The sequence below is a fragment of the Stenella coeruleoalba genome, assembly GCF_951394435.1.
Source record: "Stenella coeruleoalba genome assembly, chromosome: 3".
Taxonomy (NCBI): Eukaryota; Metazoa; Chordata; class Mammalia; order Artiodactyla; family Delphinidae; genus Stenella; species Stenella coeruleoalba.
The window spans coordinates 118,176,031-118,190,539 of record NC_137148.1 but is presented as its reverse complement, the minus strand read 5'-3'; the positions used below and the strand labels follow the sequence as shown (position 1 = coordinate 118,190,539).

Below are 14,509 nucleotides of genomic sequence, written 5' to 3'. Positions count from 1 at the left end.
TATAAAAACCTCCAAGACCAAGGAGCAGGAGCTGGGGGATTCCCCCCGAACAGGGGCTCAGGCTGGACCAGATGTGGAGAACAATGGGCCAGGAGGCTAGGGAGCCGGAAGGGAAGGGGGAGGGAGGCCACACCGTCGGGTCAGAAAGGTCATTGTACTTCAGGAGCCAAGGACACGGGCACTTTTGGCTCCTGAAGTATGTGGGCAGGGACTGACCCAGGGCCAGTGCAAGAGCCAGAGGCAGCCACAAGGTAGGCCAAGCTGGCAGATCACGCCACCCACCGCTAAGAACAACGTCATTGCCTACGACTCCGGGCCAATGTTTCATTTCATCCCCACGATTTCCTGCTGAGAGGGCTACTGTTGTTATTCCCATCTGTGCTCTTAAGATGAGGCCCAGAGAGGTTGAGTGACTTGTCCTACATGACCCAGCTGGGAAGTTGTGGAGTCAGGATTTGAACCCAGGCATTTTGGCTCTTATAGCCACTCTCTTAATCAGCGCTGCTTCCCATGAGACAAAAACGGGTGATGAGGGCGAAGTCAAGACTGAGAGGTAGACAAGTGTGGGAAAAAGGGGAATGGGAGAAGAATGACGGGAGATGACGGAAACAAAGAGAGACAAGGAAGGGAAGAGAGGCCAGGGTGTGACTTGCCCGGGAGGGGCTCAGGCTCTCTGCTCACTTGGCCACAGCAGGGGCTCCCCTCCCCTCAGTGGCTGCCTTGCCACATGGACGGCACCTTCCCATCCGGCCTGTCCCCAGCCGCATCCTCCTCAGCGGCGGGCCACTCAGCTTCATGGAAACTCTCTTTCTCTAATTGGCATAGAAACTCATAGCCCTCCCTTTTCCTGTAGGTGGGGTTTCCATAGGAAAAGGCTGCTTCTCTGTTTCCCCAGCCTAGCAACTGTTTGGAAGTCAGATCCCCACATCCTGCTCTACTGGGTCAAGTCCCTCCTGGACCGGCTCTTGTCCATCATTTGCTAACGGGGACCAACAGTGCCCCTGAACAATTTTCCTTCATTGGTCCTTGGACCCCTCAAATCTCTTCTGATGAAGATGGCCTCGCCTGGGAATTCTGCTGGCTCCATCAACTAATTATGGGACGAGGCTGTGCCAGCAGGTCTGGGGGCAGGAGAACAGGGCTAATCAAGCCCCCCAGGGAACACTGGAGGACTTGCCCAGCCTTCGAAGAACTCTAGCGGTTTCTGGATCTAGCCCACTCTGGCGGTAAGCATGATGCGACTTCTGCCACTTCTGCTGGGACTTTGGGGGCCAGGTGGCTACTTGTTCCTTTCAGGGGATTGTCAGGAGGTCGCCACTCTCACTGTGAAATATCAAGTGTCAGAGGAAGTACCGTCCGGCACAGTGATAGGGAAGCTGTCTCAGGAACTGGGCCGGGAGGAGAGGTCTGGGCGAGCAGGGGCTGCCTTCCAGGTCTTGCAGCTGCCTCAGGCGCTCCCCATCCAGGTGGACTCCAAGGACGGCCTGCTCAGCACGGGGAGGCGGCTGGACCGGGAGCAGCTTTGCCGGCAGCAGGATCCCTGCCTGGTTTCCTTTGACGTGCTTGCCACAGGGGATTTGGCTCTCATCCACGTGGAGATCCAGGTGCTGGACATCAACGACCACCAGCCTCAGTTTCCCAAAGGTGAGCAGGAGCTGGAAATCTCTGAGAGCGCCTCCCTGCGCACCCGGATTCCCCTGGACAGAGCTCTGGACCCAGACACTGGCCCCAACACTCTGCACTCCTACACCCTGTCTCCCAGCGAGCATTTTGCCCTGGATGTCATTGTGGGGCCCGATGAGACCAAACACGCGGAACTCGTGGTGGTGAAGGAGCTGGACCGGGAAATCCATTCATTTTTTGATCTGGTGTTAACTGCCTATGACAGTGGGAACCCCCCCAAGTCAGGCACCAGCTTGGTCAAGGTCAATGTCCTGGACTCCAATGACAATAGCCCTGTGTTTGCTGAGAGCTCGCTGGCACTGGAAATCCAAGAAGACGCTGCCCCTGGTACTCTCCTCATAAACTTGACTGCCACAGACCCTGATCAAGGCCCCAACGGGGAGGTGGAATACTTCCTCAGTAAGCACGTGCCTCCAGAGGTGCTGGACACCTTCAGTATTGATGCCAAGACAGGCCAGGTGATTCTGCGTCAACCCCTAGACTATGAGAAGAATCCTGCCTACGAGGTGGATGTCCAGGCAAGGGACCTGGGTCCCAATCCCATCCCAGCTCACTGCAAAATTCTCATCAAGGTTCTGGATGTCAATGACAACACCCCAAACATCCACATCACGTGGGCCTCCCAACCATCCCTGGTGTCCGAAGCTCTTCCCAAGGACAGTTTCATTGCTCTCATCATGGCAAATGACCTAGACTCAGGAAACAACGGCCTGGTCCACTGTTGGCTGAGCCAAGAGCTGGGCCACTTCAGGCTGAAGAGGACCAATGGCAACACATACATGCTGCTAACCAATGCCACGCTGGACAGAGAGCAGTGGCCGCAATACACCCTCACTCTTTTGGCCCAAGACCAAGGACCCCAGCCCTTATCAGTCAAGAAACAGCTCAGCATTCAGATCGGTGATGCCAACGACAACGCACCTGTGTTTGAGAAAAGCAGGTACCAGGTCTCCACTCGGGAAAACAACCTACCCTCTCTTCACCTCATTACCATCAAGGCCCATGATGCAGATCTGGGCGTTAATGGGAAAATCTCATACCACATCCAGGACTCCCCAGTTTCTCACTTGGTAGCTATTGACTCAGACACAGGCCAGGTCACCGCCCAGAGGTCACTGGACTATGAACAGATGGCCGGCTTCGAGTTCCTGGTGATCGCAGAGGACAGGGGGCAGCCCCAGCTTGCATCCAGTGTCTCTGTGTGGGTCAGCCTGCTGGATGTCAATGATAATGCCCCAGAGGTGATTCACCCCGTACTCAGCGATGGGAAAGCCAGTCTCTCGGTGCTTGTAAATGCCTCCACAGGTCACCTGCTGGTGCCCATTGAAACTCCCAATGGCGTGGGTCCAGCAGGCACTGACATGCCACCACAGGCCACCCCCAGCTCCCGGCCATTCCTTTTGGTGACCATTGTAGCAAGAGATGCAGACTCGGGGGCAAATGGAGAGCTCCTCTACAGCATTCAGAGTGGGAACGAAGCCGGTCTCTTTGTCCTCAGCCCCCACCTGGGGCAGCTGTTCATCAACATCACCAATGCCAGCAGCCTCACTGGGAGTGAGTGGGAGCTGGAGATCGTGGTGGAAGACCGGGGCAGCCCCTCCTTACAGACCCGGGCCCTGTTGAGGGTCTTCTTCGTCACCAGTGTGGACCACTTGAGGGACTCAGCCCGTGAGCCTGGGGCTCTGAGCACATCGGTGCTCACGGTGATTTGCCTGGTCGTACTGCTGGCCATCTCCGGGTTGATCTTGGCTCTGATTATGTCCATTTGCCGGACGGAGAAGAAGGACAACAGGGCCTACAACTGTCGGGAGGCCGAGTCCACCTACCGTCACCAGCCCAAGAGGCCCCAGAAACACATCCAGAAGGCGGACATCCACCTCGTGCCTGTGCTCAGGGGCCAGGTGGATGAGCCTGGCGAAGCTGGGCAGCCCCCCAAGCACGTGGGCAAGGAAGCGATGATGGAAGCAGGCTGGGACCCCTGCCTGCAGGCCCCCTTTCATCTCACACCGACCCTGTACAGGACTCTGCGTAACCAAGGTAACCAGGGAACGCTGGCCGAGAGCCGAGAGGTGCTGCAGGACACTGTCAACCTCCTTTTCAACCATCCCAGGCAGAGGAATGCCTCCCGGGAGAACCTGAACCTTCCCGAGCCCCAACCTGCGACAGGCCAGCCCCGCTCAAGGCCCCTGAAGGTTGCGGGCAGCCCCACAGGGAGGGTGCCTGGGGACCAGGGCAGTAAGGAGGCCCCGCTGAGCCCGCCGGCCTCCTCTGCAACCCTGAGGCGGCAGCGGAATCTCCATGGCAAAGTAGCCCCTGAGAAAGAGTCAGGCCCCCGTCAGATCCTGCGGAGCCTGGTCCGGCTGTCTGTGGCTGCCTTTGCGGAGCGGAACCCCGTAGAGGAGCTCACTGTGGATTCGCCTCCTGTTCAGGTACCTCGGTGTGGGCAGCTCCCTCTCTTGTCAGCCCCCCTCACCCGCCCACAACAGCATCAGACCCCATTACCCTCACATTCTTCACATCCATTCCTCAGGCTCACCACGCACTTTAGGATGCATTGGGTGCAGTGGTTCAGGGCACAGCTCTGGGGTCAACAGAATTTAGCTGTGTGATCCTGGACAGATGACTTACTGTCTCTGAGCCTTCGTTTCTTTATCTATAAAATAGGGATGACAGTAAGAGCATCTGCCTTGCAGAATTGTCCTAAGGATTTGGTCAGTTAATTCCTGTATGAGCACTCACTTAGAGTGCCTTGTGCAAGTAGACACAGAGCAAAGGTAGTGACTAAGAGTACAAGCTTTGGAGCAAGGCTGCCCAGGTTCAAATTCTGGCTCCACCTCTTCCAAGCTGTGAACCACAGGGAAGTCACTCAGCTTCTCTGTTGAAGTTGCCCAAGTTAACAGCACCCATCTCCCAAGTTTGCTTGAAGGTAATAAAGTGAATGTGCTTAAAGCCTCTAGAATAGCGTCTGGCGTGTAGTCAGCACTCAGAAAATGATTATGATGATTTCTGCAAAGCTCTTCTCCATTTCACCTGCCCTCATCTCATCTGGGCAACCTCCGGGTGAAGCAAGCCGGCATAGGCATCATTGCCCCCAGGCTCAGGGGCTGCATTTGACCTGCCTGAGACCCCAGAGCTTGCCAGCTAGGCCTATGGGATAGGACAGTGGAAACAACCTTGGAAATTGGGAGTTAGGCAGATCTAGGTTCCAGTTTCAGCACAGCCACTTTAGGAGCTGGGCAACATTAACATCTGAGCCTTATTTTCTTCATCTATAAAACGGGGATTGTGATGCCAAACTTAGCTGTGTCTACCTCCCGGGGGTTGAGAATTAAACGGGATGATGAATGGCTGTGTCCAGTGACCTAGGATTTACTGGACACACCTGGGAAAGCTTTTTCCGGGACGGTGTCTGATCTCACACCCGTATCAACTCCTCTGAACCCCAGATCATTTTCCCTGTGCCAGGCTGCCCGCCCAAGGCACACTTCTGTCATGAGCCAGGCTATCAGCTCATGTTTCCTGCAGAGCAAGGACACAGCTTCCTTCCCCCACCCCTTCCCCAGGAAGCCACCTCGAGAGGGCCCAGCTGCTCTCTCAGGAGTCCTGCCCTGGGCTCTGTGCAGCCCCAGAAGTTGCCCAGAGCCATGCATTCATTCATTTGTTCATTCATTCATTCACCCATTCATTCATCAAATGCTTATTGAATGAGCTCTTTGTGCCAAACACTGTGCTGGTGGTTGGCAAACAGAGAGAGCAGATAGCAAGCCCTGCGGGTGACCCCACTGGGGTGAAAGAGAGGAGGGTACCAAGTTGGGATCAAGTTGAGGGTAAGAGGCAGCTTGCCTAATGCTTGTCTTTCTGGTAGCACAGTGACACAGTGGAGTCAGATCCCAGTTCAAAGTCCAACCCTGCCTCTAATTGCTGTGTAGCCCCTGTGAGCCTCAGGTGCTACACCTGTAAAGTGGATATAATGGTATCTCTTTCCTTGGGTTACTGAAGAATGACATGAGATTATATACCACTGGACAGTTATTAAGTGCTTATCATAAGATCTATTCCTAAGTAATTTATAGACTTTCACTCATTTAATCCTCATAGCCACAACCAACACATGACCTGAGTCTCATTTTTATTCCCTTTTTTTTTTTTTTTTTTACTGCTGAGGAAACTGAGGGTCAGAATGCTTAAGTAATTCCTCAAGGCCACACAGATGGGAAGTGCAACAGGGGCAGATTTAGGACTTGAACCCAAGTCTGACTCCAGAGTCTGGACTCTAACTGTGAAATGACAGCCTGAATGACAGCATACAACTTAGGGTTTGGCACTCAGGGAGTTTCCCTGAAGTAGCAGCTGTCACTCGAAAACAGGGTGGCAGGTGCTTGTAGGAGGGTTTCTGGGCCTGAGCCAGGAGGTGGGAACTGCCCTGAGGCAGGCAATGGGACCCTGGCCCTCCCACATCACAGTGAAACCCCAGTCCTGGCCACCTCCCCTTCCAACTCTCCTCTGAGGTTGGCATTTTCTGTCTTGAGCTGCCCAGAGGGCAGAGGGACCCTCTCAGGGAAGAGGGGGGCTGGGCCCAGTTGGGAGGCAGACGCAGCATTTCTAGGAGGAACAACCCAAACCCCTTGACTCTGCAGAGCATTTCAAACTTTCAAACCACCTAATTAATCCTGACAACCCTGTAAAGAAGTCTGGGTGGTATTTTTAGATCCACCTTAGAGATGAGGAAACTGAGGTCTGAGTATGTCTAAAAACCTGCCTGACATCACACAACAAGCTAGAAACGCCCTTGACTTGGTCTGTTGCCTTCTCCCTCACAAGGGCCTGTGGGGCCTCACCCTGACGTCTCACCCACCCCTGCCCCATTCACCAGCCTTTCTGAAACGCCACCGTCTCCTCTGGCCTTTCAGCTTGAGCACCTTCTGACCGAAACTCCCTTCCTCCCTCACCCTGGCCCTCACCCTCTCTCCACTTGCCAAGCCCCTGTGGAACCTCCGGGTCTCAGCAGAGGCGCCTGGCATGTAGTACGAACTCAGAAAACATATGTTGAAATAAGTGAATTACTTCCCCCTGTATCCACAGCCCCACCCCGTAACTCCCTCCTTGCTGCAAGCTGGGTGAGGGGCCTTCCTCTGCTCCACTTGACCTCCATCGTTTCTCATCCCTGGTGCAACGCCCCATAGCAGCTGCTGTGTCCTGTCTCCCCTGACTGTCCTCCCTGGCAGACTGGGAACTCCCTGAGGGCAGAGACTGGGCCTTGTTCTCACTCTTACCCCCCCAGCAAGCACTCGGCGTGGCACAAACAAGCTCTCATTAAATACTTGTCGAGCGAATGAAAGGATGAATAAACGAATGATTCAAAGACACCCTTCTGCCTTCTGTACAACATAGTCTTACATCTGGCCCGCCAACAATGGCTCAGTCTTTGAACATCACTGAAGCGGGGGAAATAACACTTTACAATAATCCTTATCGAGGTTATAATACATTTACAGTCAGGACATGCCCTTTCCACCCCCGTCCCACCGCTTCCACCGGGAGCTGGTCTCCTGGGGGAATGAGAGTTGGGGGACAGGCCCAGAGGGTTCTCATTCTCTCTCTCAGACTCCCAGGTCCCGGGAATTTGTAGTTGACACATGGCCAAGCAGGGAACCTGTCTGCACACATCCCTGCCTCCGTCACCATCACCGTTCACCATCCCCCATCCGATCCACGAACATCTGAAGCTGGAGGAAAGACTATAAAAAGAAAGCGCCGGCATTGAGGGAAACATCCGGTGAGGAAGTGTGCTGGGTCGGAATTGTGTGGAGTCAACAGATTTTTCCTGTCTTGTAGCAAATCTCCCAGCTGCTGTCCTTGCTGCATCAGGGCCAATTCCAGCCCAAACCAAACCACCGGGGAAATAAGTACTTGGCCAAGCCCGGCGGCAGCAGGTAAGCTGCACGTAGCCCCCACTGGCTTCTCAAGCCCCCCACCAGCCTGCCCTCACCCTTGCAGCCTCTGTGCCTTGAGGAAGGGTGAGCACATCCCAGACGCTGCTCCCCTGGGAGACTGCAGCGAACAGCATCCATTCCCCCACCCAGGCATCCTGGTCCTGGAGCAACTGTATTAATAGTATTTACAGGACCCGAGTCACTAAGGAAGTGACTTCATCCCTGAGGCTCTGATTATCTATCCGTTCCCTGATTGCAGAGGTGCTGGGCTATGAACTTTAAATCTGTAACGTTTAGCTCTTTCTCTTGACCCTTAAACATAATATGAAGGCTCCTGGCTAAGGATGTGGGTGTGTGGGTGTGTTCCTTTGGGCCGTCCTAGAATTAAAGAGACCTCAAGAGGACATCTAATTTAACTCCCTCTTGCTACAGATGGAGAAACTGAGGCTCTACGTAGTTTGATCCAACCCAGCTATGTAAACTTGAGCAAAGCAAGCCTCAGGGATGCAGTTTCTCATCCATGAAACAGAGGTCACCACACTTCCTTGTAGTGATGGGGTAAGGATTTAATGATCACACGCATTCTAAGCCCATGGCCCAGTGCCTGGCACATGGGAGGTACACAAACAATGCTAAGTCCTTTCCCCTTAAAGTGACTTTGCTCAAGGTCAAATAGCCAGTGAGTGGCACAGCTGGGACCAGCTCTCAGGACACTGACTTCCGGTTCAGTGCTCTTGCTGTGACAACTTACAGTCTTTTTTTGTTGTTTTTTTTTTTGCAAAGATAGCTAGAAATAGTGTAGAGTAGCGGTGAGCACACACATTCCAGAGTCGTATCAGCCCGGATTTGAATTCTTACTTAATTTGTGGGGACCTTGGGCAAGCTACCTAATCTTTACAAATCTTGGTTTTCTCATTTGTAAAATGAGGACAACAAGAGAACCCCTTACAGACGTGAAAGGTTTGATGAGAAGGTAAATATACCTTGCAAAGCATATGTCTGACTCAGAGTAATTGCTCAATAAACATTAGTTGTTGCCATTACTTGCAAACTTGCTACCCCTGCATAGGAGCAGAAATGGCCACAGAAAAAAAGCAGCAAGGACCCCCAGGCCTTAAAGGGAGCTTTTCCAGATGCTGGGATGAGGCGCCAGGCCTGTCCCCACCATGCTAAGGTAGTACCAGGAACTGGCCTCCCCCAGGTGATAGAGAGGGTCTTTGGGAGGGAGGGGTCAGGGAGACAGCAAGAGACACCATAGTAGATTCTGAGTAGCTTTCGGATGCCTCACCTCTGCTGCATCCTCTATTGACCTGCTCTTCTGGTCTGGGATTTAGCCTCAAATAGGGAGGAAGGAACATTCAGTCACTCAGTCCACAAAGTATTTATTAAGCACCTACTATGTGCCGAGTCCTATTCTGAGCACTGGTGAGAGAGCAGGGGATGAGACAGACAAATATCCCTGCCCTCACTGGAGCTCATACTCAGATAGAGGGATGGAGGGGTGGAAGGATGACTGCATTGGATCACCCAAAGTTTACTAAACTCCTATTCCATGCCAGGTAATGAGAAGCAATGGAGGGACAATGGTGAGTAATATCAGGGCATTCATAGTCACTTCTGTTTGCTGACTGCTTACAACACTGTGCTAAGCTCTTTACATGCAACACCTCATTTTACCCCCATAACGCCCCATGAGGTGGGTGTTATTTATTACTCCCATTTTACAGACGAGGAAGCAGACTCAGAGTAGGCAGGAGGGCTGGGATCAAGTAACCCAGATTGGTCTGACTCTGAAGGCTGGGCTGTGGACCCACTTCCCTCTGTGGATGAATGAATGCTGGCATGAATAGAAGACTATTCATGAGCAGGAATGAATGAAACTATGTGTGAATTTCCTCACTCGCGGACTGTGTTGGCTCCCTTTGCAGGAGTGCAATCCCAGACACAGATGGCCCAGGTGCCAGGGCTGGTGGCCAGGCAGAACCAGATCAGGAGGAAGGGCCCTTGGACCCTGAGGAGGACCTCTCTGTGAAGCAGCTGCTAGAAGAAGAGCTGTCGAACCTGCTGGACCCCTACACAGGTAGGGACTCCCCAGGGTCACCCGACCCCGCTTCTGCCCCCATGGTACCCTCCTGTGCCCAGGCTTCAGAGTTCTGCTCCAATCCACTGCAGGAAAACAGCCATTCTATTTCTGGAGACTATCAGCAAAATTTTTTCACTTCCCCTGGAGCTTCAGATCTTCATTTGTTTAAAGATCAGATTCTACTTTGGTCATTCATTTAAAAAAATCATCATAAGAATAGTGAACAGTTACTGAGCTCTTGGTGTGTGCCAGGTACCAAGGAAGCATCTTATATACATTATCTCAGTTAAGCTTCCAAACAGTCTTTTCAGGTAGATATTATGAGCTCCAATTTAGAGATCAGCAAACTGAGGCTCAGAGAGGTAATACAGCCTGCCCTGAGTCACTTCAATGATTGAAGGGAAGCCATCCTGAGCCCACCTACCATCAGGGGACCTCTCTCTACCTCCTAAACCACTCATCTGCATTTCTTTGATGTCTTTAAATACCCTTTTACCCTGAGAATTCAAGAATCTGCCAGCTCCCTCCGCCCCCGCATCAGTCAGCCCCCTTCAGGTAACACACAGTAAGTCCAACCTACGCTGATTTTCTGTTTCTGTAGTTAATAATCTGCTCTTCATCTGGACATATTCTGTGCGCTGAAGGCATGACAGGGACTTCCCTTTCCTTGGTTAAAAAAATAGATGGCTAACTTTTATTGAGTGCTTTCTATGTGCTAGTCCCTGTTCTAATTGCCTCATGAGAAAATCTTCTGAGATAGGGACTATTCGTTATCCCCATTTCATAAAGGAAAAAAACTGAGGGGCCAGGGTGTTCAGTAATTTTCCCAAGGTTGTGCAGCCAATGGTTATTAACCCAGGCAGTGTGGCTCTAAATTAAAATTAAGTAAAATGAAATCTAATTAAAATCAAGTAAAATGAAAAATTCAGTTCCTCAGTCATATCAGCCACATTTCCGGAGCTCAGTAGCTACGTGTGGCTAATGGATATTGCTTGGGACAGCACAAATCTACAGAGCTTTACAGGACAGCATCGTCTAGAATGCGGAGCTGTGAGGTCCAATAGAGTAGCCACTGGCCACATGTGAAAATGGCTAGTACCAATGGAGATGTGATAGAAGTATAAAACACACTCCAGATTTTGAAGACTTAGTATGAAAAAAGAATGTAAAATATCTCATTAATAATTTTAAAAATACTGATTATGTGATAAAATGATATTAAATATAAAAAACTTTTACAAATTAATTTCACCTTCTCTTTCTACTTTTTAAATGTGGCTACTAGAAAATTTCAGACGACCTCAGTGCCTTGCATTATATCTGTGTGCACCAGCTCTGCGCTGGAGCCTGTGGGCTCAGTTCCCATGTGGTCCTGCTTCCCCACAGCACAGAGGGCAAAGAACACAGGGAGATGGTAACAAGTGGTGTGACGAAGAGCGCAGCAGGGGTAGAAGTGCCTGCGCTGCTCACAGGGCTGGACTGTGATGAGGCTACTGGGGAATGTGCCTGACACTGGGGTCTTGGCTGCATCAGATAAAAGCCCCACCTGAGGATGTGATGATGACCATATTTTACCGTTGCGTGAGCTCACTGAATGCTTACAGCCACCTGACAAGATAAGTGCTACTATTTCACCACTTTGTGAGCGAAAAAGGAGGCTCAGAGAGGTTAAGCAAGTTTTTCAAGGTCACAATGCTCATAAGCTGCAAAGTTAGGAAATCAAATCCAGGTCTGCCCAGTGCCCACCTGCCGCGGAGTGAATTCATCATCACATTTCAGCCATTCTCCTACACTCCACTGATTTTCTCATTCCAAGCTTCATTCCTTCCAAAGCTCTCTGACCCTTGTGCAAGGAAAAGCCTGATTCTGTAACACCAAAAGAGTTCTAAACTTATTACCCCAGAGTCTCAGGGAACTTAGGTTTACATTCCCCAAATGTCCAGGGTTAATATTTATGTCCATTCAATCATTCAATAAACGTTCACTAAGCCCCAGGCGTGGGCTGGACCAGTCGGGAAGGGGCATGACCCTGCCTCACAGCCTGCACAGCTCCACACTGTGAAGGCAAGACCGAGACTCATTTATTAGTAGAAACAGCATTTACTGTATTTTGCAATAACTTTTCAAAATCACAAAAGTAATATTTGGTTAATATAGACAAATGTAGATAAACAAAAAGAGAATAAATCATTTCTGCCCAGGGGTAATTTCAGTTAACACTATGACGCGTCCCCTTCCAGTCTTTCATTCTATGCACAGAATTTAAAGCAGGGTACCTTAAGCAAATATTAAATACATGTTAAAGCAGATGTTGTGCTTTTTTTTTTTTTTAAAGACACACATTCTTAACCACAAGGCCTATAATTTCTTCCCTCTGGCTTGGCCTCTATCATTGGGCCTGGAACTAGTTTTCTGAGACAGGATTTTCTGTTGAAGAGATGGGAAAAGGAGAAGTGTGATGGTGGGATTTGGGGCCTGGGGGACACTTTTTCACCGCCCCGGCCCTTCCCTGGGACAGCTCTTAGGCAGCCAGCCCCTTCACACGGTTTCCTGCAGCTTGAGAGGGGAAGGTTGAGGAGTTGAGAGCATGGGGCCAGGAGGCAACAGTACAGACCTTAGTAGGCCTGGGAAACCAGAGCCACCTAGCATCCAGGGGGAGGAAGGGCCAGCTCTTCAGAGAGTGGGTGCAGTGGTGCAGTGACAGGGGGCTTCCAAGTCATCAGACCTGGGGGTCAAATCTGGGCTTGGTTGCCTAGTAGCTGTGTGACAACTTCTTGGAACTTCAGTTTCCTCATCCATAAAATACTCTTGACTTCAAAGGTTTGTGTGGAGGTTAAATGAGATAATTATGTAAATTGCCTAGCACAGAAGTACTTAATAAGTGGTCACTGTTATTATGAATAGGAACCGAAGGCAGCGCCAAGCCAGGAACTCCAGCAATGGCTAAAAACGGGGATTCCCCCACCCCCACCCCCGGCATCCTCAGCTAGTGGTGTCCTGAGGGAGTGAAAATCCTGGCTGTACAGGGATGGATGAAGGACACCTAAACCTGAAACAGCCCCACGGACCGGGAGATGCTTTAGAAACGGGCCATTTCTAATTCTAGGCCTTCCTCCTCCCCCTGCCGCATCCTCACTCAGCTCACGCGCGGACATCAGTCGCTGCCTTCCTGCCCGGAGCGCTTCCCTGTCAGGGCCTCTTCCTTCCCGCCCACCTCCGGCCGCCCCATCGGTCCCCTCCATTTCCCTTTCCTCCTTTGTCCGGCGCCCCGCCCTGCCCACGACCCCACCCCCGCCCGCCATGGGCTCCGCCCTCACCGCGTCCCTTCCGCCCCTTGCAGGCCTGGCCCTGGACCGGCTGAGCGTCCCCGATCCTGCCTGGATGGCAAGACTCTCTTTGCCCCTCGCCACCAACTACCGTGACAACGTGTTCTCCCCGGACGCTGCGACCTCGGAGGAGCCCAGGACCTTCCAGACGTTCGGCAAGGCGCCGGGGCCCGAGCTGAGCCCGACGGGCACGCGGCTGGCCAGCACCTTCCTGTCGGAGATGAGCTCACTGTTGGAGATGCTGCTGGAGCAGCGCCCCGCCGTGCCGGTGGAGGCCGCCTCCGAGGTGCTGCGGCGGCTCTCAGTCTGCGGAAGGACCCTGAGTCTAGACCTAGCCACCAGCGGGGCCTCGGGCTCGGAAGGCCCTGGGGGCCGATCTGGAAAGAAGGGGGCCGAGGGCAGGACCAGCAGCGGCGGCAGCAGCAGGGACCTGTGGATCCAGGAACCAGGGGCCCCGGGAGATGTTAGGAAGCCCAGGCCCTGAGGACTCTGGGACAGGAGGTGGTTTCTCTAATCTTTGAACTCACTGACCAGAGGTGGCCTGAGAACTTAAGGTGACCAGTGCTGCCCCACAGAGGAGGCAGGAGCCCCAGGACAAACAGCGGGCTGACCAAAGCAACCCCTTGTTAGGGGCTGGCTCTGCCTGTGGATTTTTTGGAGGAGGAAGACAGTTGGCCGCTGAGATAAGTGTTTGCTGGCAAAACACATGTAAGAGCACAGAGGGTTCATCCTCCTGCAGAGCGGATGCCAAGGAGTGTCACAAGCAGGAAAGGATGGCCTGGGTGCACACTGGAGGGTGTGGGGGGCTGGATCCTGGGGCACCAGGCAAAGCTCTCTGACCTACTAATAAAGGAAAAGCAGTGGCTCGTTATCCTGTTTGCACCTGTCGAGAGGGAGGATGGAAGAACAGAGTGAAGGTTCTTTGTCATCCAGTCCCTGGCCAGAGGGTCATGCGGGGCCTGGACAGGAGGGTGCACAGTGTTAGGCAGGCAATGATGGACATGGGTACTCTTGACCCCTGCTCCTCTGCTGCTGCTACATTATCAAATAATCTGATTCTCAGCTGGAAAATTAAGGCTAAGAAAAGCATGACTATAGAGCATTAACACGAGCCAGACACAAGTCTTTACAATAGGATTTCATTTCATTTCTCCACAGCCCTAGGAGGGGAGGTGTTATTATCCCCATTTCACAGACAAAGCCATGAGACTTGGAGAGGCTGAGGGTCTTGCCCAAGATCAAGCAGAGAGAGGAGGCAGAGCCAGGAATCGGAACTAGGCTTGTCCAACACCAAAACCCATGCCCTCGACCTTGACACTAGACTGCCAGCCAAGGAAAGGAAAGGAAGAGCCCCCATAGGTGAGCTTTTGCCAGTAGCAGACTTGCCTGAGATCCCCTCAAGAAACACAGTTGAAAAGAACATTTCCAAAGCCACTCAGGCCTTCACATCTCTGCTCTTCCAAGCACATAGTGAGAGGGACTTG

The 14,509-nt window shown here is 52.2% G+C and overlaps 2 protein-coding genes across 2 annotated transcripts in view; one reads left to right on the top strand and one right to left on the bottom strand.

Annotated features, from left to right (window-relative positions):
* RNF14 (ring finger protein 14) overlaps positions 1 to 14,509 on the bottom strand; it is a 44,777-nt gene that overhangs the window by 29,827 nt on the left and 441 nt on the right. The gene's annotated exons all lie outside the window — the stretch shown is intronic.
* PCDH12 (protocadherin 12) lies at positions 912 to 14,503 on the top strand. The gene is made up of 4 exons (XM_079918817.1): positions 912 to 4,112; positions 7,519 to 7,616; positions 9,545 to 9,696; positions 13,040 to 14,503. The coding sequence occupies exons 1-4, from the start codon at positions 1,233 to 1,235 to the stop codon at positions 13,507 to 13,509; spliced, it is 3,600 nt and encodes a 1,199-aa protein (XP_079774943.1). The 5' UTR covers positions 912 to 1,232; the 3' UTR covers positions 13,510 to 14,503.

What these genes read in the sequence shown, in the direction of transcription:
- PCDH12 (XM_079918817.1), top strand. Translation starts at nt 1,233, where the DNA reads ATGATGCGACTTCTGCCACTTCTGCTGGGACTTTGGGGGCCAGGTGGC. An exon ending in TGGATTCGCCTCCTGTTCAG is followed by an intron (nt 4,113 to 7,518) that starts GTACCTCGGTGT and finishes CCTGTCTTGTAG; the next exon opens with CAAATCTCCCAGCTGCTGTC. An exon ending in GCCAAGCCCGGCGGCAGCAG is followed by an intron (nt 7,617 to 9,544) that starts GTAAGCTGCACG and finishes CTCCCTTTGCAG; the next exon opens with GAGTGCAATCCCAGACACAG.